Raw genomic sequence first — 24,842 nt, forward strand, 5'->3', positions numbered from 1 at the left:
CTCCAGGCTAAACATCCCCAGCTCCCTTAGGCGTTCCTCATAGGGCAAAGTTTCCAGACCCTTCACCATTTTAGTGGCCCTCCTTTGGACACATGGCTCCAGTTTCTCAATGTCCTTTTTGAATTGTGGTGCCCAGAACTGGACACAATATTCCAGGTGGGGCCTGACCAGAGCAGAATATAGTGGCACTATTACTTCCCTTGATCTAGACACTATACTTCTATTGATGCAGCCTAAAATCGCATTGGCCTTGTTAGCTGCCGCATCGCACTGTTGACTCATGTTCATCTTGTGGTCTACTTGGACTCCTAGATCCCTTTCACACGTAGTTTCATTCAGCCAGGTGTCCCCCATCCTATATCTGTGCATTTCATTTTTTCGCCCTAAGTGCAGTACCTTACATTTCTTCCTGTTGAAGTTCATTTTGTTAGCTGTGGCCCAGCTTTCTAGTCTATTCAGGTCATTTTGAATTTTGATCCTGTCCTCTGGAGTATTAGCTATTCCTCCTAATTTGGTGTCATCTGCAAATTTGATAAGTATTCCCCCAATTTTTTCCTCCAAGTCATTGATAAAGATGTTGAATAGCACTGGGCCCAGGACAGAGCCCTGTGGGACCCCACTGGTCACTTCTCTCCAGGATGAAAAGGAGCCATTGTTGAGCACCCTTTGGGTTCGGCCGGTCAACCAATTACAGATCCATTTAACAGTTACTTTGTCTAGTCCACATTTTACAAGCTTGTTTGCAAGAATGTCATGGGGAACCCTGTCAAAGGCCTTACTGAAATCAAGATATACTATATCCACAGCATTCCCTTCATCTAACAAGTTGGTAATTTTATCAAAGAAAGAGATCAGATTTGTCTGGCATGACTTGTTTCTCTGAAACCCGTGTTGACTTTTTGTGATTATGGCATTGCCTTCTAGATGTTCACAGAGTCTCTCTTTAATGATCTGCTCTAGAATCTTTCCTGGTATTGATGTCAGACTGACTGGACGATAGTTGTTGGGATCCTCTTTTTTCCCCTTTTTGAAGATGGGGACAACGTTTGCCCTCCTCCAGTCTGCTGGGACTTCTCCTGTTCTCCAGGAGTTTTCAAAGATTATTGCCAATGGCTCCGATATTACATTTGCCAATTCTTTTAATACCCTTGGATGGAGTTCATCTGGTCCTGGAGACTTAAATTCATTTAGGTTAAACAGGTATTCCTGTATTATCTCTTTACTTATTTTGTGCTGAAATTCCCCTATTCTGTCCTCTGCTCCATTATCCTCAGGTTGAGCACCCTTTGCCTTTTCTGAGAAGACTGAGGCAAAGAATGTTGAATAATTCTGCCTTTTCTCTGTTCTCTGTTAGCATTTTGCCATCTTCTCCACGCAGTGGCCCTACCGTTTCCTTCTTCTTCCTTTTGCTGTGGACATATCCATAAAAGCCCTTTTTGTTGTTCTTAACCTCTCTAGCAAGCCTGAGTTTATTCTGTGCTTTAGCTTTTCTGACCTTATCTCTACACTTGCTAGCTATTTGTTTGAATTCCTCTTTGGTGATTTCCCCATTTTTCCATTTCTTATACATGTTCCGTTTAAAATTTAGCTGAGCTGAAAGTTCCTTGGTCATCCATCCTGGGTTCTTGCGACACCTCCCATTTTTCTTTCTCACTGGAACTGTTTTAATTTGTGCCTTCAGTATCTCCCTTTTGAGAAACTCCCATCCATCTTGAACTCCCTTCTCTTTTAGTATTCCTGACCATGGGATCACTCCCAGTATTTCTCTAAGTTTACTGAAATCCGTTCTCCTAAAGTCTAGAATGCATGTCTGACTATGCCTGGCTTCTCCTTTCCACTGTATAACAAACTCCAGGAGAACATGGTCACTTCCACCTAAGGATCCCACCACTTGCACCCCATTAACCAAATCATCCTTGTTGGTTAGGATCAGATCTAAAATAGTTGATCCCCTTGTTGCCTCTTCCACCTTTTAGACAATGAAATTGTCTTCGAGGCAAGTGAGGAATTTACTAGACCTTGAGGATTTGGCTGAGTTTGACTTCCAACAAATATTAGGGTAGTTGAAGTCACCCATCACTACTACATCTCTCCTTTCTGAGTGTGTGGTCATCTGTTCTAGAAAGGCATCATCCAATTCCTCAGTCTGACTTGGGGGTCTGTAGTAGACTCCCACCATAACGTCCTTGTTGTTTCCCTTCCCTTTAATTTTTATCCAGATGCTCTCCACCTGGCTTCCAGGATTGATGTCATGGATCTCTTCACTGGTGTAAATGTCCCTGACATATAGGGCTATTCCTCCTCCTTTTTGTAAGCTCCTTTGAGACCCAGATTTGGGAAAATTCAGGATGGAAGTGAAAATATATTTATTTATCTCATTTATCTCCCTGTCTAAGAATCAGCCCAAAAATCAGACCTCACCTCCGGGTGCAGGAAGAGGTGGCAGTGGGCAGGCTTTCCATCTCTGCCTGCCCGACCAATCTCCTGCACATAGCTCTCGAAGTTCTTGGGCATGTTGTAGTGGATGATGCCACGCACATCGGACTTGTCCAGCCCCATGCCAAAGGCCACCGTGGCCACCACCACCCGCAGCTGGCCAGACATGAAGTTGTTCTGTACCCGGCGGCGTTCAACAGCAGACAAGCCAGCGTGGTAGGCATCAGCAATCCATTTTAAAGGGCGGCGGCTACTTTTTTTAGCTACATGGAAGTCAAAAGAAACATTTACTCCATGGGCCAAAACACTCTCTGGCAGATTCTAAAACCTAGCCCTGAAATTTAAAGTCTCCAGCCACAGGCCTTCTGGTTCATAGCAAAGGCATTTTTCCTGGCTGTTTGGCAACCATTAATCAGGGTGGGGATGACCCAACTTCGTAGGTCCACTCAGCCTTTCATCCTTTTGTAGGTTGGTAAAATGAGTACCCAGCTTGTTGGGGGCAATTGGCTTATACACTGTAAACTGCTTAGGGAGTGCTAGTTCACTGATAAGCGGTATAGAAATGTACTTGCTATTGTTATTTGCTATTATAATGCCCCCCTTTCAAAGAGGCTCACCTCACACCTATTCTGAAGTCATAAATTTCAGTACCAAAGATCTTTTTACATTACATTTTACTTGTAGATGGTTTGATTTAAACACCACACCCTACAATCTCTTTTTAAAAACCTTGCACTGATGATTTGTGAAACATTTTTTGACCCTAAGGAGGATTTTAGTGTATCAGTTTGGCAGAAAGGATATAAATCCAATAAAAAATAAATATTGAAAGTTATGATCAGATTACTGTATGTTTCTTGTATCCTTTGAACTTCTAAGAATTCCAGGGTCCCCCCAGCACAAATGGGACATTAGCCCCCTTGGAGACCTTCCATTGTAACCCACTACAAAAATAAAATAAAATGGGCGAGAATGACCCCCAGAGGATTTAAGAGGCATTTTTGCCACAGTTTTGATATCTCTGGCCATTTTAGGCCCAGGAGAGATATCTTGTTCCAGAAAAATGCTTCCTTTAGTCTAAAATGTCCAGCGGGGTCCCAAAATGTGGCAAAAATGCCACATTTGGGGGCATTTTGTAGTTCCTTGGGGGAACACTTTGCCAACCAGTTTTAAATGTCATTGAACTGCAAATCCCAAAAGCCCTCCCCAGTGTAACCAGTAGCGATGAATACTGGGAACCAAAATCCAACATCTGGATGGTAACTTGATTCTCACCCTGTTTTAACAGCTTCTATTTGGGTAATTAAAAAAAATAAGCTAGTCTAGGAACTTTAGAGAAACAGACAGATATTCCTGTAAATAAAATCAATTCTTTCTAAGGACCTGCATTCAAGTATTGTGAATAACAAAATGTATCCCCAAATGTCATCTATCTTCCATCTCTAGATATTCTTTTTCATACTGCAATGCGGACATATATTCAGTTATCCATGATCTTGAATGGTGTATGGTTTAGCTTGCTGAATCATGTTGAAGATGCCAACCCAACTGTGGATGGAAGCTGGGCTTTGCTTGAACTGTAGTTCATAGCCCAGCTCTTTCATACTAGTTCTTCAACTTAATCTCTTACAGCTCCTTTCTTTTTAGTTGCACCTACATACGAATCTGTACATTCAGCCTATAGATACCCTGGATAGTTTGGCTTTGGAAGCATATAGCTCCCTGCTTTAACAATACCAAGCTGCACAGAGCAATGCTTTCAGGATATGACCCTGCACTCTGGAATCCTAGAGATGCTTTGGAAAGCTTGCCTTATTTTGGCGCTTTCAGTCAAATAGTTGAGGTGAAACCAAGAAAAGGATGGAGAGTCTGATTTTGCCAGTGTGTAGATGAATTTTAGATGGTTTCAAGTAACTTCAGTTGCTCTGACCGACTCCAGGCAGCCAATGAATAAATTTCATTTTTGATTTAACACAGGAATTAGAATAACACAGTCTGCTGAATTTCTACCAGTTCTCATCTTTTCTGGCTGCACCTTCTGCAGATTGACTCCACCCCAAAGATTCCCAGCAAACCACTACCTTTTGATTTCTTTCTTTTCCCACTGAGGCTACCATCTTCCTCCTCCAGCTCCTCAGCATTGGGGGGTTCTTTGAGCTTCACTCCCTGGAGACATGTGCGGATGAGAGCTGCGATCCGGGCTGTCTCCTCCCGGCGTGTGCAATAAACAATGATGGAATCCAGGCTCCCAAACCTCTCTCCCTGCAGCAAGCTCACCAGAGCCTGTAATGAGTGCAGAGAAACAACTTCTCAGCCTGGAGGTGCAGGATTGCCTTCCTGCAAAGTTCTTAAGAAAAACGTAACCGTCCTTGTGATAGTCTGGACTTTTGTAACAGAAAAATAAAGAGGTGTGTTTATTACAGAAATTAAGTTAAACTATGCTTATGTATGAAGTATACAGTATATGTAATAAGGTAAGGATCTGTTGGGAGGGGGTGAAAGTAAGAAATGTTCAGGTGACTGGTGACTTGGCTGAGTGTTTTAATAAGATTTTAAATGACTGGTGTGCATGAAAGCCAGTGACAAATATGAGTTTGAGACAGGAATTAGTTAAAACTCAGAGAGAGGTATGAATTATCTAGAGTTGGGGGCCTTACCCAGGGTGTATCGTTTTCAGGTGAGAGCAGCAGATGATCTCTCTCCCAATAAACCCTTCACACTATCTACAGGCAATACAGCTAGCCCCAAACTTACCTGGTCCTTGTCTCTGTCTGTAGAAACAGAGAGGTGTAGGTTTGGAGGGACGGCAGCGGAACGTACAGCAATCCCTTCACCCTCTGGGATGCCCAAGTGATGAGCCACATCCCGAGCTGTAGAGAGGGTAGCAGTGGCTGTGAGGCCCAAGAAGCAGTACACACCTAAACGGTCCCGAAGAACCTGCCAGGGAGAAGGAGTTACAGTGAGGGCCCCTACTCTGGAAACACAAGAGGCCAAAAGCTTTTACCTGTGAAGAACCCCTATGTGACCAATGTGGAGGAAGCAAAAGTGCCACTTTCTTCTCAAGTGGTTTTGTTCCTATATGCCCAATGTTCTTTTTTATAAATCATCTTTTAAAAACAGATTAATGTTGAAAAAGCAGAACAAAACAAAAGCACTGACAATGGTTACACAGGTGCTATGTTTTCATGTTCTTGAAATGCAAAGTGAATCCCTTTGTAATTATTTGTTCTGTTGGATTAATCCTTCCCGGATGGACTTGAGCATAAGTGGAGCAATAAGACAAAGCAAAAAGAACAGAAAGATAAAACCTCTGACATGATTTCCATTGATCTTATTTAAATCAAACTAATATGGAAAAAAAAAATCATGCTCCACATGACCAACATGTCCAAGATGCTACAGGTTAAGTCTTCATTATCCAAAATGCTTGTGACCAGAAGTGTTTTAGATTTCATTCCCCCCCCCCCAAAAATTTCAAAATCCATTTCTGGTCCCAAAGAAATAATTTTGGATAAGGGGACTCAAACCTGTATACACACAAATACAGACACAGACCCACTGCTTGTAGAACACATAACATTACTTACAGGGAGTGGAAAAAGATAACTTAGGTGGGGGACAGACCGCCCAAAAAAGACGGTTTCCTGGCGCCTACTTTTGGTCAGTGGAGAAGCCGCAGTCGCCAGACTGTGGGACTTCCCTGTGGACCAAAAAGAACCCGTGAAAAGCGGGTTCTTCTTGCAACGCCATTATGATGCCCTCGTCATGTGCGAAGGGTATGGGGCATCTTGAAGCGCCGCCCTGAGGCACCCCTCATACATGACAAGGGCGTCCTTTTTGGCCCTTCTGGACTGAGCCTTATAAAACATACAATACAGTAATCCCTCCACATTCACTGGGGTTAGAGGTGACGGACCCCTGTGAATGTGGAAAAACCACAAATGATGATGATGATGATGATGATGATGATAAAACACTACTCTTTTTGCCTATAAGAACACTTCTCTCAGAATCTCCAGGTCATCAAGTGCAACTCTATGGTCAACATCTGCCTGAGGCTGATCACAGAATCATGCTGGAGGACATACAAATGCTTAGAAAAGTTTTTTCTCTAGGACCTTCTACGTTCTCCAGCACATCTCTATGGCTAACTTCTAGCAGAATCGCACTGGAGGACTTAGAGATTACTAGAGAGAACATATTAATGAAAACCACAAATAATGAAATCTGCAAAGTCAAAGACACAAATGTGGAGGGCCAACAGTATTACTAAAAGAGGAGTACATAGCTTTTAAGATTTGCATTGGCAATCTTTTCCAGATTTCCCCCTACATTTGGCAGCCCCGATGGCAATACAAAACCAGGTTCACCTACCTTACAGAGCCGCAGATAACAAGGGCGGAAATTGTGGGACCACTCTGAGACACAGTGTGCTTCATCGATGCAGGCAAAAGCAACTGGGGGAAGCTGGTCGGCAGGTGGGAGGCAGCTGGACCCAGACAGGCCTCCCCCAACCAAGGCTTCAGGGGAGAGCAGGAGGACATGAACCTTCCCAGCCTTCACCTGCAAATGTGCAAACCTATCTTGTGAGGCTTGCCAACTTAGTCCAACTGTGAACACTCAGCCACAGATTGGGAGAATGCACATCGGCTCCCTAAGTGGGCATGACTGTTTCCCATGTCCTATGGGTTCAGAGCTTGGTAATAACAAGTTCAAATTAACTTAAAGTTACCTATAATGAGTTTAACCCCCTTCCCTAGGGAAACAACAGCAATACAAAGATACATTTCAAAAGTAATGTGAGGAGTAGGAAAAATGTTTTAGTTCAACACAAGGGCGAGCAAAGTTTGGCCCCCACTAGCCCCCCAAAGCTACTGAAACCCCTAAATGTTTTTTTTTAAAGTCAGCATGATTTTGCAGTGATTTTGTCACCAGATGAGGCAGAAACCTCCCAAATGTGTTAAAATACACAAAAAATATCTACCTCTCCCAAATCCCATACTACTCCCCACAGCTATTCTTCTGCTTGTTACTGTATGCTTTCAAGTTGTTTCTGACTTATGGCGACCCAAAGGGGTTTTGTTGACAAGATTTGTTCAGAGGGAGTTTGCCTTTGCCTTCCTCTGAGGGCGAGAGTGTGTGACTTGCCCAAAGTCACCCTGTAGATTTCCATGGCTGAGCAGGGATTTGGAGACCATTGGAGTTAAAATCCAATGTTCAGACACTGTGGCTCCTATGCAGTCCGTCTCAAAATGGTGACATAAAGTGATATTACATAACTTCCTGTCACCATTTGAGAGGAAAACAGAAATTTAGGCTTGCTATGGGTGGAGACAGCCCATGAGGAGAGGAAGGAAGTAGCCCCTGGTTTTCATGCAATTACCTTTATTATTATTTTTAAAAGGAGATTTTAAAGGGCATTTTTAGAGGCATTTGAAAAAGAATATTGGGGTGTTTTTTTTTAATGTTAAAAACAGAATCAAAACAAACAATCAGTCAGCACAATCAATCAGTTATTGGAACCCAGTATGAGGCATGGTTTTGGAGTGTCTGATACGGCAGCTAAAAAGGTGAATAAATACAATTTTGGGCTGCATCAATGAAAGTATAGTGTCTAGATCAAGGGAAGTAATAGTGCCACTGTATTCTGCTTTGATCAGGCCCCACCTGGAATACTGTGTCCAGTTCTGGGTACCACAATTCAAAAAGGATATTGAGAAACTGGAGCGTGTACAAAGGAGGGTGACTAAAATGGTGAAGGGTCTACAAACCATGTCCTATGAGGAAAGACTTAGGGAGCTGGGGATGTTTAGCCTGGAGAAGAGAAGGTTAAGAGGTGATATGATAGCCCTGTTTAAAAACTTGAAAGGATGTCATATTGAGGAGGGAGCTCCAGAGACTAGGACCCAGAGCAATGGAAAAGAGATTCCACCTCAACATTAGGAGGAACTTCCTGGCAGTAAGGGCTGTTTGACAGTGGAACACACTCCCTCAGAGTGTACTGGAGTTTCCTTCCTTGGAGGTCTTTAAGCAGAGGCTGGATGGCCATCCATTGGGAGTGCTTTGACTGAGAGTTCCTGCATGGCAGAATGGAGTTGAACTGGATGGCCCTTACGGTCTCTTCCAACTCTACGATTCTATGATGGCAAGACAGTCATGGCAGTTACCATCACTTGCTCACCTTCTCCATAGCAGCCTCTCTCTGGGTCTTGGACATGTTGGAATGTATGCAGACTGCTTTCAGATTCTGAGGAAGGCCAGACACCTGCAAAAGAAGTATGGAATTACTGAAAGGTTGGACACAATACAGTAAAGAGATGGACATCCCCCCAATAGCCAACTTTCAGTTGCTTCCCTTAAAGGGGGGAAACCCAAGCAGGATTGATTTAGTGTATCTGTCTTCTACAATCTTTTCATCAGCTCCCCTGAGTCTCTGCATGATTTTCCTGTCATTTTTAATATCGCCATTCTGTGTTTCTCTCTCTCATTTCTGTTCTCCTTGCTTCTTCCAGAATGGCCTCATGACCAACTGAACGACTTTCAATTCCTCTTCCTCTTCCTTCATCATCCCATTAGTTATCTATTGTCACTTAGTTCTCCCTAATCCTAACTACCCTTCTAGTCTAAAACATATTTTGTGGGCTGAGTCAAAATCACTGGTACGCTCTGACTACCACTTAAGATTGCTGCCAGCACTAAGTGAACATTAAGCAACAACGGCAGTTAACAGTAAAAAATTTTCTAAGGCCAGCTGCAGGGCCATGGGTCCTGTGGCTCATCTGATGTTCCTGAACTCCAATTCCAATGAACTCTAGCTAGTCTAGCCAATGGTGAGACACAATGGCATCAACGTGTGGAGAATCAAAAGTTCCCCTTCCCTGAAAACCATGCCCTATGAGGAAAGAATTAGGGAGCTGGGGATGTTTAGCCTGGAGAAGAGAAGGTTAAGAGGTGGTATGATAGCCCTGTTTAAATACTTGAAGGGATGTCATACTGAGGAGGGAATAAGCTTGTTTTCTGCTGCTCCAGAGACTAGGATCCAGAGCAATGGATGCAAGCTCCAGGAAAAGAGATTCCAGCTCAACATTAGGAGGAACTTCCTGACAGTAAGGGCTGTTCGACAGTGGAACAAACTCCCTCGGAGGGTGATAGAGTCTCCTTCCTTGGAGGTCTTTAAGCAGAGGCTAGATGGCTATCTGTCGGGGATGCTTTGATTTAGATTTCCTGCATGGCAGGGGGTTGGACTGGATGCCCCTTGCGGTCTCTTCCAACTGTATGGTGGGTTACAAACCACCAGGTTGCGGCGGTCTCCTGCCGCCGCCGCTTGCAGTGTCCGGGAGCCGCAGCTTCCACACCGTGGGGTTCCCGGACACTCCGAGGAAGGAGCGTGGAAATTGTGCTCCTTCCTAGGCCCTGGAAGTGGCGCCACAAAGCACAAGGCACGCTTTCGTGGCGTCACTTCTGCCGCGGCACGTCTGGACGCTATGCGTCCAAGACGTCAAAATGGTGGTGGCCGTGTGGAACGGCCGCCGCCATTTTGTGCGCGCGGAGCACGTACTAGGGTTGGGGGGTGCGGAAGCACCACCCCTTCCTAACCCTAGAACGCGCTCTGCGCGTACTTTCTGGCAGTTTGTAACCCGCCTATGATTCTATGGTATAATGGAAGACCAAGATCTGATCTAGATCAGAGCTGAAATCCACAAAGAAAGACTCCCCACCATTTCTTTTCAAATTGAATCCACCTACAAAAATAAAATTTATATACTTGTAATCTGAACTTTAAAATAGAACTATCTAATTAAAAATAATAATTGGAAGCCACTCTGAGAGCCTTTATCTCTCCGCCTCTACTGCCAAGATCCTGGTCCATGCCCTAGTGATCTCACGACTGGATTACTGTAACGTCCTCCTGGCTGGGCTTCCTCTTTCTCACCTCCGTCCTTTAATCTCTGTCCAGCATTCAGCTGCACGCATTATCACTTCCACCCACCGCTCTGACCACATCTCTCCTGTGTTGGCATCCCTTCACTGGCTCCCACTCTCTTTCTGCATTCAGTATAAGCTCCTGCTGTCGACATTCAAAGCCCTCCATGGACTGGCCCCTCCTTACTTATCAGACCTTCTTTCTCCTCACCTTCCCACCAGGTCCCTCCGTTCTGGTAGTCAAGGGTTCCTGTCTCAGCCCAGGATTTCCTCTGCCCCATCCCGGATTCGCCCCTTTTCACTTGCTGTCCCTCACTCCTGGAACCTTCTTCCCCCACAAGCAAGAGCCATCACTTCTTTAACTAGCTTCAAAACGGAGTTGAAAACCATCCTGTTCAGAGAAGCCTTCCCAGGCATTGCATAATTGTCGCTTACTATCTGATGTTCTTTTGTTGCCTGTTTATCGAACCATTTCCTGTATTGCTATGTATTGTATATGTATTATCCTACTTGAGAGTATGTATTTTCCCTGGCTGAAGATTAACCTTCCATTTTGAAGCCAAGCCCTCCCTCCAGTCCATCTGCCTTGGTCCAGGCCTTGGAGGTAGAGAGGAACTGCTGGACCTCTTACCCTTTCCCTCCACCACTCCCTTCTCCTTCTGTGTCATGTCTTTTTAGATTGTAAGCCCGAGGGCAGGGAACCGTCTAACTAAAAAGATTGCATGTACAGCGCTGTGTAAATTTACAGCGCTTCATAAATAAAGGTTAATAATAATAATAATAATAATAATAATAATAATAATAATTATTATTATTTAGGGCTGAAGGGCGGGGTATAAATACTGTAAGTAAATAAGTAAATAAATAAATAAAGTACTGTGTTCCTGTACATATAAGCCTGCCTTCTAGCAGCTCAAGTAGAAATCATCCATCTAACTATTGTTGATTCTCTTCAACAGTGTCTTGTAGAAATAATTTCCAGCCTTGCTTCCTATCATAACTTGCTTCCTATCATGGCCTAATGTTTAGGTGGAATCTCCTTTCCTGTAGTTTGAATCCATTGCTCAGTTTTCTAAACTCTAGAGCTGCAGAAAACAAGCTTGCTCCATCCTCAATATGGCATCCTTTTAAATATTTAAACAGGGTGATCATATCACCTCTTAATCCTCTCTTCTCCAGGCTAAACATACCCAGCTCCCTAAGCCTCTCCTCATAGGGTTTGGAGGTTTCCAGATATTTTACCATTTTGGTCACCTTCCTCTGAACATGTTCCAGCTTGTCAATAACCCCTGTGAACTGTGGTGCCCAGAACTGCACACAGTATTCCAGCTGAGGTCTGACCAAAGCATAATGTAATGGTACTATTATGATCTTTCAATCGCTTTGGCTTTTTTAGCTGCCACTTCACACTAGGGTCTTCCATTCAAGAACTAATCAGTCTTGAACCTGCTTAGCTTATGAAATCAGACAACACTTGGTGTATCCAGGGTGGCATGGCAGTATAAATCCAAAGGCCCTTGCAGACTTACTTGGTCATCCATTAGAGACACCAACGGTGAGATCACCAAAGTGATGCATTTGGATCGCTTGCTGTACAAGTATGCAGGGAGCTGGTAACAGAGAGATTTTCCCTTTCCTGTTGACAGAACCACCAGCGTTGAGAGCCCTGCAAGATTGGGTAGAGCAGCATGAGAAACGGCAAGCATGACGCTGAATTCACCATGGTAGCAGAAGGCGCTCAGATCTTCCCTTTCCCATGGAGAGCCTTTCTAACTTTACTTCCTCTGCAAATGAGAGATCTGCCACACAGCTCACATGTTACATTCATTATTTTACACTGTTCTCTCAACCACCCTCCCAAAGGTTCAGCAAGCAGATGGCATACAACCTCCCTAACCTGGCACCCTCCATATATGCTATCCTGAATTTCTCCCTAGCCCATGACTGTTCCTGGCCAGCACTGTCAATGGCAGGAGTTGCTGTCCAATATATATGAAGGACATCAGATTACGAGAGGGCTGCTGCAAAATCTCTTCAATCCCCAGCAGATTAGGCCAAGACTGCATCACACCAATTCAAAACAGCCTTTCTGACTGGGTCTGGATTTGAATCCAGCTCATCTTGGCTCAAGCTGAATGCTACACAAACTTTCTTTCATGCTGGAAGAATTCAGACACATAGTCATGTTAGTCTGAAATACCAGTATGCAATGGAATCTTGTAGCACCACTGAGACTAACTGGGCAAAAGATGTTGTAGCAAGAGCTTTTGTACATGTGATCTGCTTCCTCGGATGCATAACATTATTGTCACGACTCAATCTGGCACAGATAACCCCACAAACAAAACAAGAGTGCAAGAGTAAAATTTCATCTCATATGTTCCTGTATGTTAGGGAAGCAAATGTCAAAGACTCAAGATAGCTTACAAAATAAAAAGAAATACAGTACAAGTAAAAATGACATGGATACAAAAAGATACAAAAAGCTAGGTTTCAAATGGCAAACTGTCTGTTAAATCATTTCAAATATTCCTGTTTAAAAGCAAATGACAGAATGCAATACAACACACTAAGGAAAGTTTTGTTTTTGTAAAAAAAAGTTAATTCCTGAAGGCCTGGTGGAATAAAATGCCTCCTGATGAAAGGAGAGCAAGGAGGAAGCCATTCTGTCCTCCCTAGGAAGGGTTCTATAGCTTAGGTGCTAACTGGTACCAAACTGGCAGAATCGGATATCATGACTACCTTAGCTTTTTATGTGCCTTGGAGAATACAGTATTTAGCTATTCAAAAAGCACTGTAATACAACAGGAAGATTTTTCTGCTCATCTAGAGAGGGAGTTTATATTTTATGGGTTTCCTTTCTCTAACCAATATGCAAGACCTAACTTTTAGGCTTAAAAAAATCAATTGAAACCAGTTCATCTCAACCTTTACTAATATATAGGCTGCCTTATTTCTCATTGCTTATTCTATCTGCCTGTCTACTTGGAAATGTGTGCATTTCACCCAAGCCAAGAGACAGGTCCAGGCAACAGCCAGTCTTGGGCTTTGAGATCCACCACTGCATCTGTCTCTCAGAAATATAATTCAATGCCTGCAGTGACACTGAACACTGGATCTACACAGAAGATCTCATGACTATAACAACTGGCCAGAAATTTGGATTATTTTTTCCATCCTCATACATCCTGATGAAGGGTTCTGGAGACCTGGAAAACTCAAACCATCTTTTGTGACATTGTGGTTGGTCATAATGTAGATATTGCCGTTGCCTTGACTCCCAACTGTACATTTTGGATTTTCTTCTCCTCATGCAGTCACATTGCTGTCTTTGCTTTCTGTCTAACCTTTCTTTTCCCTCTGCATCTGGCTTGACACAAGCAAACTGTCTTACCTGAAAGTATCCTCATCACTGCTGTTTCCTGTCCTGGGCGGAAGGAGGCGAATCCCAGCTCAGCCAGTGCATGGAACACTTCAGGAGGGGTCTCTGCAGAGGACACAGAAGACACAGAAATGGGCAATTCCTGCCCTCTGCAAAGATACTGTATTATGTTTGTAGCAGCACTGAGATTATTGTGGAACTCCCTCCCAAGGGAAGCCAGGCTGGCCTCATCCCCTCTGAGTATCTGGAGTGCAGCTAAGACTGTGCTATATCATTTGGTGTTCAGTATTTAAAATTAGAGGTGGCTTCTCAAGCTATTTTAAATCATCTGTGGTTTTACACTATTTTTAAGGGGATATTTTTGTCTTTATTCATATATTTAATGTATTAAACATTTTATTCATTGTACATCAACTTGGGGAACCCTGTGGGTTAAGAGGCAAGACACAAATATTTTATTTAAATAAACACATAGTTGTCACACAGACTGCACACAGCTACATCATTCTGGAGGAGCCCATGAATGACAAGTATTTCTACACAAGGCTTATTTGGGGATCTGATGTACAGCCAGCCATGATCTATGACTTCATAAGCTTAGCCTTTGTTTCTCAACTATCACAAGCCAAAGTGGCCACCCCACAAACGAAGGTAGAAATTCTGATGGCTTAGTTAATGCAGGATGATGTATGCCATATGACCTCTCTACAAGGTTGTGCAGCAAAGTTTTGCCTCCTGCCCACAGCAACCAGGGGACTTCTTCCTGAGCCTTACCTCTCACCTTCCCATCCAGCGCCAGTCTGTAGAGTGGTTCTATGGGCTCAGGTGGAGGGGGAGGCTCATACAAAGGCCTGTGCACTTGCAGGTAAGTTTCTTCCTCCTGAGCCAGATCCTCCGGTGCTCCTTGGCTGCTCCCATTTTTTGCTGAAAAAGGAGGAGGAATAAGTTATGAACACCTGAGGGAGAGGACTATTTAACATTTTGCCTGTGCTGAAACTTCACAATAACCCAGTAAAGAAGAAAGGAATGAACCTGGGCACCGAGTTTCACTGAATAAACTGAGCACACATTTTGTGATCAGTTTGTAGAGGAACCTTGTGACTTCATACTAAAATTATGTATGCAATATTTTAAACGGTGCCCATATAGTCCTTTTATTTATATCTTTTCCCTGTTTAGTCTAGCTGGAGCATTGTTGTTTTAACAGTGATAAACTAGATCCATTTAAAAATATTTTTTTATTTTAAAAAACTCATGGTAAGACAGGAGATGGAGAGAACTGAATGGAAAATTGTTACTCCTGTAGGCTTTCAGATATGGCAATTCTCATTCTTCAGCCCCTATGTCTCCAAATTCCTATTCCAGTGTGAGTGGGATGACTCCTTCAGCTGTAGCAAATTGTCCCATTACTCAGTTTTGTATATTAACTCTCATCTAGCAATCTTTTGCTGACAGGTCAGCTTGGAGAGATGCTTTCAGAGTTCCATCCTGTGTCATTTGGGTTTTATCACACTACATAGATCATATGCAAACAAAGCCAGCTGAACAGTTTAATCCTCTGTCCAAATTATTGGCAAATGTTGAATAGCATCACATCACCCCTGAGAAAGGTATATTAGCTTATATTGTAAATGCTTTCTTGCCTTCACTATCTGGTGAGCCTATGAAACAATCAAGAGCCTATACCAACAAGTGGTTTGACCGAGACTCCAAGAGTGTGCTGATTTTAAGGCTTTTAAAATCAAATGTGTCTTTTTAATCTGAGGATTTTATGATCTACTGACTGCAAATAAAGACAACTGATATTGTTAAATTGCATCAAGACACAACCCTCCACCTCTGTACAAACAAAGCCAATACATTTTTAAGTCTACAGGTTTACACATTGCAATCCAGTCTGTACAGTTTCCTGGGAGTGAGCTCTGCTGGCCACTACCAGGTTTCTAAGACCTGTGCAGGATTACACTGTTAGAGGCAGGCTAGAGATGTCTCATGTATACATTTAGCTTTTTTGTTGGCTAGTAGTGTTTATGAAATGCCCTCAGCTTTCACTTCATGCATGAAATATGCACACTTTAGTTAAGTGGTTTAATATAGTACTTTCAGGTTAAATCACACATGCATCTGCTTACAGGGAAACAAACAAACAAACAAACAAACAAATAAAGTTTTTGAAAGAGGAAGTGAAAGGATGAAATCAGAAACCATAGCCAGGAATAGGTCCCCAGTGGGAAGCTTTCCAGCTGCCTGCTGCCAACACAGAATCACTGACCTGATACAAACTCTTCCTGATTTGAACAAATAGAGCAACTAAGTAGAACAGGTTCCTTGGCTTTATGGGTGCAGCCTTCGTTTCATACCTGAAATCTTGCTGTAGGCTGTATTAGTCATCTGAGCCACTTCCTCCAGAGTTAGCAAGGGCACCTCTTCTTCAGTACCACATCCATTTTCCTCCAGTTGAGGTTCAGCAGCCGAGAGTTGCTCTGGCACTGCATTAAGGAAATGGATGTTGCTTCAGAAAAATCAAAATAATTAAATAATTTTAGGCTTCTACAGCCATCCAAAACATACTAGACTGGTCTCATGTCTCATGTGTGAGTAACTGCACACAGGGAAGAAGCTGGTTTTCAGTCTCATACTCTCCTATGGACTTCACATTTGGACTCAAATACAAGTTGAGTCTCCCTTATCCGAAATGCTTGGGACCAGAGGTGTTTGGGATTCTGGAATACTTGGCTATGCGTATACATAATGAGATACCATGGAGATGGGACACAAGTCTAATCACAAAATTAATTTACGTTTCATATACACCTTACACACATAGCCTGATGGTATTTTAGACATGATGTTTTTAATCATTTTATGCATGAAATAAAGTTTGTGTACACTGAACCACCAGAAAGCAAAGATGTCACTATCTCAGACAGCCATCAACAAAGTTTTGGTTTTTGGAATATTTTGGATTTTGGAATCCTGGACAAAGAAGATTCAACCTGTATACTGGAAGTGGCCTTGCATCACTTCTGGTCACCACCACACATGGCCAACTTTTGCCCTACTTTTTCTACTTTTCTGGGATGCTGGAGGATTCTGGGTGAGGTAAGGTGGATGACCTAAACCCACATACTTGCAGGCATCTGAGAGCCATTTTCAGGTGAAAAATCACACTTAAAATAAGACCATTTAAAGAAAAAAATTGGTAGGATTGAAGATCTCCACGGGGACTTCAGGATCCATAAAAGTGAGCTTGAAAAGCCACCTATAGTCCACACTTTCCCCACCCATTTTATGCAACCCACACTAATCTAGGGCCTGGATTTTGTGCCCTGGCCTTACAGTTTGGCCATGACACCCGGACTTACTTTTTTTCCCTTTGCACTGCGAGGCCCAGTGACCAATTCCTCCACATCTAAAGCAAGTGTCTGATCCTCTGTCCATGGGCCTGCCACCTCCACCAAATTGTTCTCCCTTCTTCTTCCACTTCTGCTTCCATACCTGCAAAGGCATCATCAAGATGTACTCAGCCAACTGGAGCTCAGCCTGCATATTCCTATATGGCTAGGCATCAGGGAAGCAGGGAAAAGCGAGATTAAGATTAGCCTAGCCTGCTCAATCCACTCCCAGGCCTGCCCCAGCATAACCAACCTCTGTAGACTAATAATAATAATAATAATAATAATAATACTTTTTTTTATCCTGCTCCTCTGTATAACACAACTGGGGCGGCTTACAACATTTAAAGAAAGCAGGGTGGGAATCTTGTGGCCCTCTGGGTGTGGTTGGAGTGCAAGTGCCAGCAATTCTATAGCCCAGCCAGTTATAAGGAATGCTGGGAGGTGCAGTCCAACAACATCTGGAGGACTCTATGATTCCCACCTCTGTATCAACACATTCAAGACCCTATCTCCCTATACAAGCAGCTAAAACCATAGGATGCTCAACGGTAGGCTTTCTCTCCATCCCAGCAACATCACAGGGATAATTGGTAACGGCATAGGAGAGAGACTTCTCAGAGCTGCTCCCACACTGTGAACATTTCTCCTATGGGAGGCTATGTTACCTCTTTCTGTGATCTCTTCACTGGTAGGCAAAGATGTTTTTATTTAAGACAGGGCTTTTGTCTCTTACTTCAGGTGGCAAAAGGGGCTTTTAATGAGATTTGCTGTGCTATTACCTTTTTAGTATGTTTTAAAATATTTAAAAGTATTTTGAACGGTTTTAAATTTTTGTTTTTAACAGAATTGTTTGTTAAATTGTTTAGTTTATTAATAGTTGTTCATAGAATCATAGAATCGTAGAGTTGGAAGAGACCACTAGGGCCATCCAGTCCAACCCCCTGCCATGCAGGAAATCCAAATCAAAGCATCCCTGACAGATGGCCATCCAGCCTCTGTTTAAAGACCTCCAAGGAAGGAGACTCTATCACCTTCCGAGGAAGTGCATTCCACTGCCGAACAGCCCTTACTGTCAGGAAGTTCCTCCTAATGTTCAGGTGGAATCTCTTTTCCTGTAGCTTGCATCCATTGTTCCGGGTCCTGTTCTCTGGAGCAGCAGAAAACAAGCTTGCTCCCTCCTCAATATGACATCCTTTCAAATATTTAAACAGGGCTATCATATCACCTCTTAACCTTCTTTTCTCCAGGCTAAACATCCCCAGCTCCCTAAGTCGTTCCTCATAGGGCATAGTTCAATTGTACTTTGTTCTAAGTCCTGTACAAGGAGAAAGGCAGGATAAAAAGCAAGTAAGCAAGCATGCTGATCTGATCCTATACTGGGAGAAGCACAGCACAGAAAATAAAGAAACAGGCAACAAACTGAAAGGGGGATTTGCCAGTTCTTCGTAATTTCTCTTTTGTTGATTTGTTTAAAAAGGATTTATTTTTTTTAATATAAGTCATTTTATTAAAGATAAACACAATCACAAACACATGTTGCAAATATATCTAAAATATAAACAAAAGTAACAAACATATAATAACTGAACAAACACAACTAAGCTATTAAAAATAAATGGATTTAATTCTATGGATAGTTAAACTGCATTTGAATAATAACTGTTTGTGTGCTACAGGAAAAGAGGTTCCACCTGAGCAATCGGAAGAACTTCCTGACAAAGAGAGCTGTTCAACAGTGGAAGACGCTGCCTAGGAGAGTGGTGGGGTTCCCTTCTCTGGCGATTTTATAATAGAGGCTGGATGGCCATCTGTCACAGGGAGTGCTTTGGCTGTGTATTCCTGCATGGCAGGGAGTTGGACTGGATGGCTCTTGGGGGTATCTTCCAGCTCTAGGATTCTATGACAACCAGCACCACAAACTGTGACCAGAAACAGACCAGTAGCCAGTGGAGCTGTTGTAGCAGGGGAGTCATGTGCTCCTTAAGTGACTAAGCCCCATTTACATTCAGATTATGCCTCTCAGGTCTGTCAGTTAATAATAATGCTCACAGGCAACTTACTTGTTTTCGGAGGTGTTTTCCTCTTAGCGCATACCCTTTGACGTGAGATTTCCTCTTGAGATTCAGACGGACAAAGTTGCCCTCCTTCTTTGGTGCAGCCCTAGAGAGAGAAACTCCCTTTGTTGTAAATATTTATTTATGTGCTTGCTTTACGACAGTATTTTACTTTCCTGCACCCACACCAATGCATTGGAGTAATGGTCCCCAAACTTTTATTGGGCTATTGCCCTCTTTCCTCTGGGTGACATGCCTAAAGCCCTCCCATGCTGATTTCTTGATATCAGGTATATGGGAATTGTAATTTGTTGTGGCACCAGAGCATTTGGACAGAGAAGGCAAAATATCTCACAAAATGACAATTCCCAGAATTTCAAAGCATTGAGCCATAGCAGTTAAAACAGTGGCAACCTGCATTATTTCTGCAGTGCAGATGCAGCCTTGGTGGCTGCTCCCAAGCAAGGTTAGGATGGCTCATTCTTTGTCTTCCTTTTGCCAGCAAGTGGCCTAGAGCCTCAAATGGGAAAGGCGAGATATAAATAAATTTATTATTATTATTATTATTATTATTATTATTATTATTATTAATCATTATCATTATCATTATCATTATCATATAATAAGTGAAACCTTCTTTATCCTGGCTGGCTTCTATCAACTGAGTGCAATGAGCTTTAAATGATTACACTGTGTTGTTATTGTTTATATTCTGTCCTTTAATGAATTTGTTTGAAATGGTTTTATTTCTAGAGATCATTTCATTGCTTTTTAAAATAGAAGGTTAGATATATTCTTTTACCGATGTATTTCTATTTAAACTGGTTTTAACATTCTATAAGCTGTCTTGAGTCTAATATTTGGGAAAAGGTGAGATATAAATGAAAAAATGATGATAATATTAAGGTTTTTGTATCATTAGGTTTTTAGCTTTACTTTGCTTTAATCTACGCTGCAAGCTGCCTTTGATTCCCATGTCAGGAGAAAAGCAGAATATACATTAAAGAAATAAATCATAAGATGTTATCTCTGCCCAGGATGTACCTGCAAGGTAAGATGTTGGCTCTCCCCTTCTGTCTAGGGCAATCCTCCCCCATGACTTCCCCCAGCAGGTTTTCTGAGGGAAATGGGGCAGCTGTCCCCATTTGCTCTTTCACCTCCGCAGTATCCAGACCATCAAAGTCATATTCACTCAGCCCTGGCTTTTGACCAACGCCATGTTGCTTTTTGGCCTGGCTCTCCCCCACAGGTTCTTTAGTCCTCTTGCGCTTTACTCCTGATTTGCGACAGGCTGTGCTGTCCTCAGCATGGGCTCCAACGTCCTGTAGCCTATTCTTGCAGGAGGATTTCCTCTTCTTGTGGGGATCAGACAACCCATTCTCTCCTTTGCAGAGGCCATCACGTTCTTTCCTTGGCAACATTCCTTCTATAAAATGCTCCTCCACTTTAAGAGGGGAGTTTTTGGTGCCAATCTCCAGTTTATGGTTCTGTTCAATGGAGGAAAACTCAGCTTTGGTTTCAACAAGTGCTTTGTTTGCCTCTTCTTCCCTTGGACTTTTAACTGACATTTCCTTATCCTGCACCCTTAGCATGCAGCTGTCTCCAATATTTGGGACTATGGAAGTCCTCTCCTTGACATCTCCTTTGCAATTTTCTCCAGGAGAATCAGAAAATGTCTCCCATAGCCTCTCTCCAGAGTAAGGAAAAGGATTCAATTTTTCCAAGGAACTGACTTTTGGAAATCCTTGGCTTGAGTCTGTCCCACCAACTGGGGTAGGATTGCAGTCTCCCATTAGCCCCTCTCCAGTCTTCAGTCTGCACCTATCCAGCCAACCAGGATCCAGGTTACTCAGCTGCTTGGTAATTGTCTGCTTCAGCCGCTGAAACCTACCAAGTGGCGACATTCTCGGCCTTGGATCAGTGGAGGACAGCCTGGCAGGACTCCACCTTGGAAATGATGGTGGGATGAGGGCTGCAATTTCCTTGGGATCAGGTCCAGGCAGTTGATCTGTACTATTTTCTATCAGAGGATGCTCTGGTGCTTTGGAAGACACTGACTTTGTCATTTGATGTATGTCCTTCTCCATTAATGCGACTGACTTCCTCCTTGGAGTAAGGGATTTCCTTAAAGTTACAGGATGTTCCTGAGATGAAGAGTAAAAATCAGTTAGTTGTCAGCATGTGTATCTAATTTTATCCCACTCCAGTTTTACTTATTATTACAGCCCAAACAGAGGGCTGGTGGAATTTCTGCAGATCAATTAATACATATTATTTAACACTTACCTAGTATTCTGGCTGAATACAGTACTACACCCATGTCTGTACAGAACACATTCCTGGATTTACCGTGGAAATGTGAAACTGCAGGTAATAGTGAAATGAATTACTTCTGGAGGTAGTTCACCATATAGTCATGCTGGGGAATCTAGAGATTCCCAGAAAAAACACCTTTCTAGGCAATTCTAGGTCCTCCAGCGTGGCTCTATGATCACCTTCCACCAGACGCATAGTATAGAATCATGCTGTAGGACCTAGAAAATGCCTAGAAAGGACATGATTTTTCAGATGTGGGTAAGTGAAACCGTGGGTACTGGTCCCACAGATACGGGGGTCATACTGTACAGTCAGTCCTCCATATCCATGGATTTTTTATCCACATATTCAAGCATCCACAGTTTGAAAGTATTTTAAAAATACAATATTTATATTCCAAAAAGCAAACCTTGATTTTGCCATTTTATACAAGGGACACCATCTTACTGTGCCATTGTATTTAATGGGACTTGAGTATACTGAATTCTGAAGGGTTTGTTGAGAAGATGCTCTTGATGGACCGAGTCCAAAATCTGGCTACAATCTTCAGTTTGGTCTCACTGTATAACATAACAAGCTTGGGGACCCCTCGGTCTCGCTTGTAGATTTGTATAGACCAGGGATAGGAAACTGTGGAAGGCTTCACTCCCCCACCCCACACCTATTCCTGCCAAATTAAAAAAAAAATTGTCCCCAAATGCATTCTAAGTGACATGGGAGTATTTTAGGCCCAAGAGAGGCCTTTTTAATAACAGGAAATCATCTGAAGTCACTTTCCGTTCATTTTCTGTTTTAAAGAAACACATACATTGATGGGGAGCAGGAGGACACAATGTAGTGGAAACACCTCCCACAACCCCAGATTTTTTTTAAAACCACGTTGGGCCCAGGGGGTCTCAAAACATGATGGAAATGCCTGCCACGTTCCTGAAGGGGCATTTGGAGCATTTTGTAAAGTTTTTTTCTTTTAAATACCAGGGAGCCCACAGTCTGCACTTGTCCACTACTGGCAAACACAAACCAACAGATAAATATTTAAAGTTATAATATAAACATATTCCATCATTTGTGTAATGGTCATAATTGTGATGGTTAAAGAGTGGTTCTTTTACCTACGTTTTGACTGGATGATTAGTGTGCGGTTCTAAACTATTAGTGAATGTGAGCCTGGAGACATAGCAGAGATCATATTCAGAACTAATTAATCTAGAGTACACAGGTATAAATTCGTGTAATGGATGACATATACTAGACAATTTTTTGAACGGTGTTGGTCACATTTGGAACTTTAGCCTTTGTTGCAGCCAAGCCCTTCCTACACCCAGCTTTTGCCCAAGGGTACAATTAGTTGTTGCTAGTATTTTCATTTATTTATATATTGCCATCAAGGGGACATGATTCCATACAAAAACAAAAACAATAGGAGTTGGGTATCCTTTATCCTAAATGTTTGGAACAAGAAGTGTTTTAGATTTCAGAATTTTTTTTTAAGTCGGAATACCTGTATTTCCATATATGTATGTAATAAGATACCTTGGAGATGGGGCCCAAGTTCATTTATCTTTTGTATTAACCTTATACATAAAATTCATATATGACTCAGATACCTTATATGCATAGCCTGAAAATAATTGGATACAATATTTTAAAATAATTTTGTCCATGAAACAAAGTTTGTGTACACTGATCCATCAGAAAGCAAAGATGTCACTATCTCAGCCAGTCACATATTCTGGATTTCAGAATTCCAGATAAGGAGGAATTCAACATGCATAGCCCAGCCAAATGCATACAATATAATTATTACATATAACTATATTTATCTATCCATCTATCTATGCATATTTTATGTACCTTAATAGCTGCCCCCAGGTTGCATTTCAGCTTCATGCCAAAATACTGAGCAGAGCCTTGAAGTGTGTCCCGATCCTGTGGGATTACTTTTGGAACCGTCAAGCTTCGATTCAGGTGTGCTCCCCAGCAATCTGAACCAGTTACCTAGGAAAACACAAATAAAAAATAATTCTAGAACATGGCCACACAGCCTGAAAAAGCCCACAAAAAACCACGGATGCTGGCCATGAAAGCCTTTGACTTCACATTAAAAAATAATAAATTTGATTTCTTTCCCACCTCTCCCCCAGACTCAAGGCAGGATACAACATGCTAAAATACAAAACACAATTAAAAACACATAAACCCACAGTTAAGATGCAATATTATAAAACTATTAAAATACACTCATAAGCGTACACACATGAATTAAGAAGTTATGATTTAAAACTGACTGGGTAGGGCTGCCAGAAGAGATATGTCTTTGATACTGTTTTAAATGCAGTCAGCATTTTCAGCTATCATATCTCTTCCGTCGGGTCATTCCACAGTCTGGGGGCAGCAGATAAAAAGGTCCTTTGGGAAACTGTTGTCAGTTTAGTCCTGGCTGATTGGAGCAACCATTTCCCAGAGGACTTGGATGTATAAGATGGATTGTATGGGAGAAGGCCAAGATCCTACTGTCAGCTCTGACTAGATCAGACCAATGGGATTTACCTACATCAACTCACCATGCAACAATTGATTGAATGAGTATACTTTGGTTGGGAACAACTGACAAGATTCTAATCATACAGGAAAAATAATTAAAGAAAACTCTACTGATGTATATCATAACCAAACTGCCAAGTTTCCAACTTTTATTTTGGGGGTGGAGAGGGAAGGGAGCTATTGTAGAGAAGAGTTAAGGGGAAATTTCTGATTTTCTTAATGCCATCATAAATTATCCCAACAACTATATCACATCCTTGGGTCCTGGCCTGGGAGAAAGGTGGCATATAAATAAAGTAAATAAAACAAATCACTAGAGCACACCAATGCCTGCAAGCCTCAGTCCCCCTGATGCAGCAGTCATATTATGAATAAAGCCATCTGTCTACTTCTTCTGCATTATTTCATGAAGGCAAACAGAGTTTGCAAGGCTCAGTTTATGACTACAAAAGCTATCAGATTTTTGGTTTCTTCTACAGCCTTCACAAGTGGTAATCCTAGTCCTAGTCTCTGGCAAATAATATTTTAGGTCCTTTATTCCATAGATTTGTAGATATTAAATTTGGACAGTGAAGAAGGATGATAGGAAGAAAATCAGTTCATCTGAAATGTGGTGCTGGAGAAGTCTGTGGATACCATAGACTTCCAAAAAGACCATTAATTGGGTTGATGAGCCAATTAAGCCTGAACTCTCCCTGGAGTCCAACATGACCAAACGGAGGCTATCATACTTTGGACATATCATTACATGATTGATTGGAAAAGGGACCACATTATAGATGGATTGAT

The 24,842-nt window shown here is 42.3% G+C and overlaps 1 protein-coding gene across 5 annotated transcripts in view; it reads right to left on the reverse strand.

Annotated features, from left to right (window-relative positions):
- Positions 1-24,842, reverse strand: part of LOC149317731 (ATP-dependent DNA helicase Q4-like) — a 50,428-nt gene that overhangs the window by 19,263 nt on the left and 6,323 nt on the right. For 4 of the 5 annotated variants that reach the window (XM_089518105.1, XM_089518108.1, XM_089518104.1 and 1 more), the window contains exons 5-17: positions 23,364-23,507; positions 20,238-21,337; positions 19,200-19,299; positions 17,107-17,239; positions 16,102-16,230; positions 14,516-14,665; positions 13,754-13,846; positions 11,889-12,025; positions 8,618-8,701; positions 6,811-6,999; positions 5,191-5,373; positions 4,518-4,719; positions 2,422-2,699 (exon numbers count right to left, since the gene is read on the reverse strand). In XM_089518105.1, the coding sequence (XP_089374231.1) occupies positions 2,422-2,699; positions 4,518-4,719; positions 5,191-5,373; positions 6,811-6,999; positions 8,618-8,701; positions 11,889-12,025; positions 13,754-13,846; positions 14,516-14,665; positions 16,102-16,230; positions 17,107-17,239; positions 19,200-19,299; positions 20,238-21,337; positions 23,364-23,507 (2,922 nt within the window). The remainder of the gene's footprint in view (positions 1-2,421; positions 2,700-4,517; positions 4,720-5,190; positions 5,374-6,810; positions 7,000-8,617; positions 8,702-11,888; positions 12,026-13,753; positions 13,847-14,515; positions 14,666-16,101; positions 16,231-17,106; positions 17,240-19,199; positions 19,300-20,237; positions 21,338-23,363; positions 23,508-24,842) is intronic. The other variant, XM_089518109.1, reaches the window with a different exon arrangement.

This window comes from Sceloporus occidentalis, unplaced genomic scaffold, assembly GCF_023333645.1.
Source record: "Sceloporus occidentalis isolate IW3139 unplaced genomic scaffold, rSceOcc1.0.p SCAF_3, whole genome shotgun sequence".
NCBI lineage: Eukaryota > Metazoa > Chordata > Lepidosauria > Squamata > Phrynosomatidae > Sceloporus > Sceloporus occidentalis.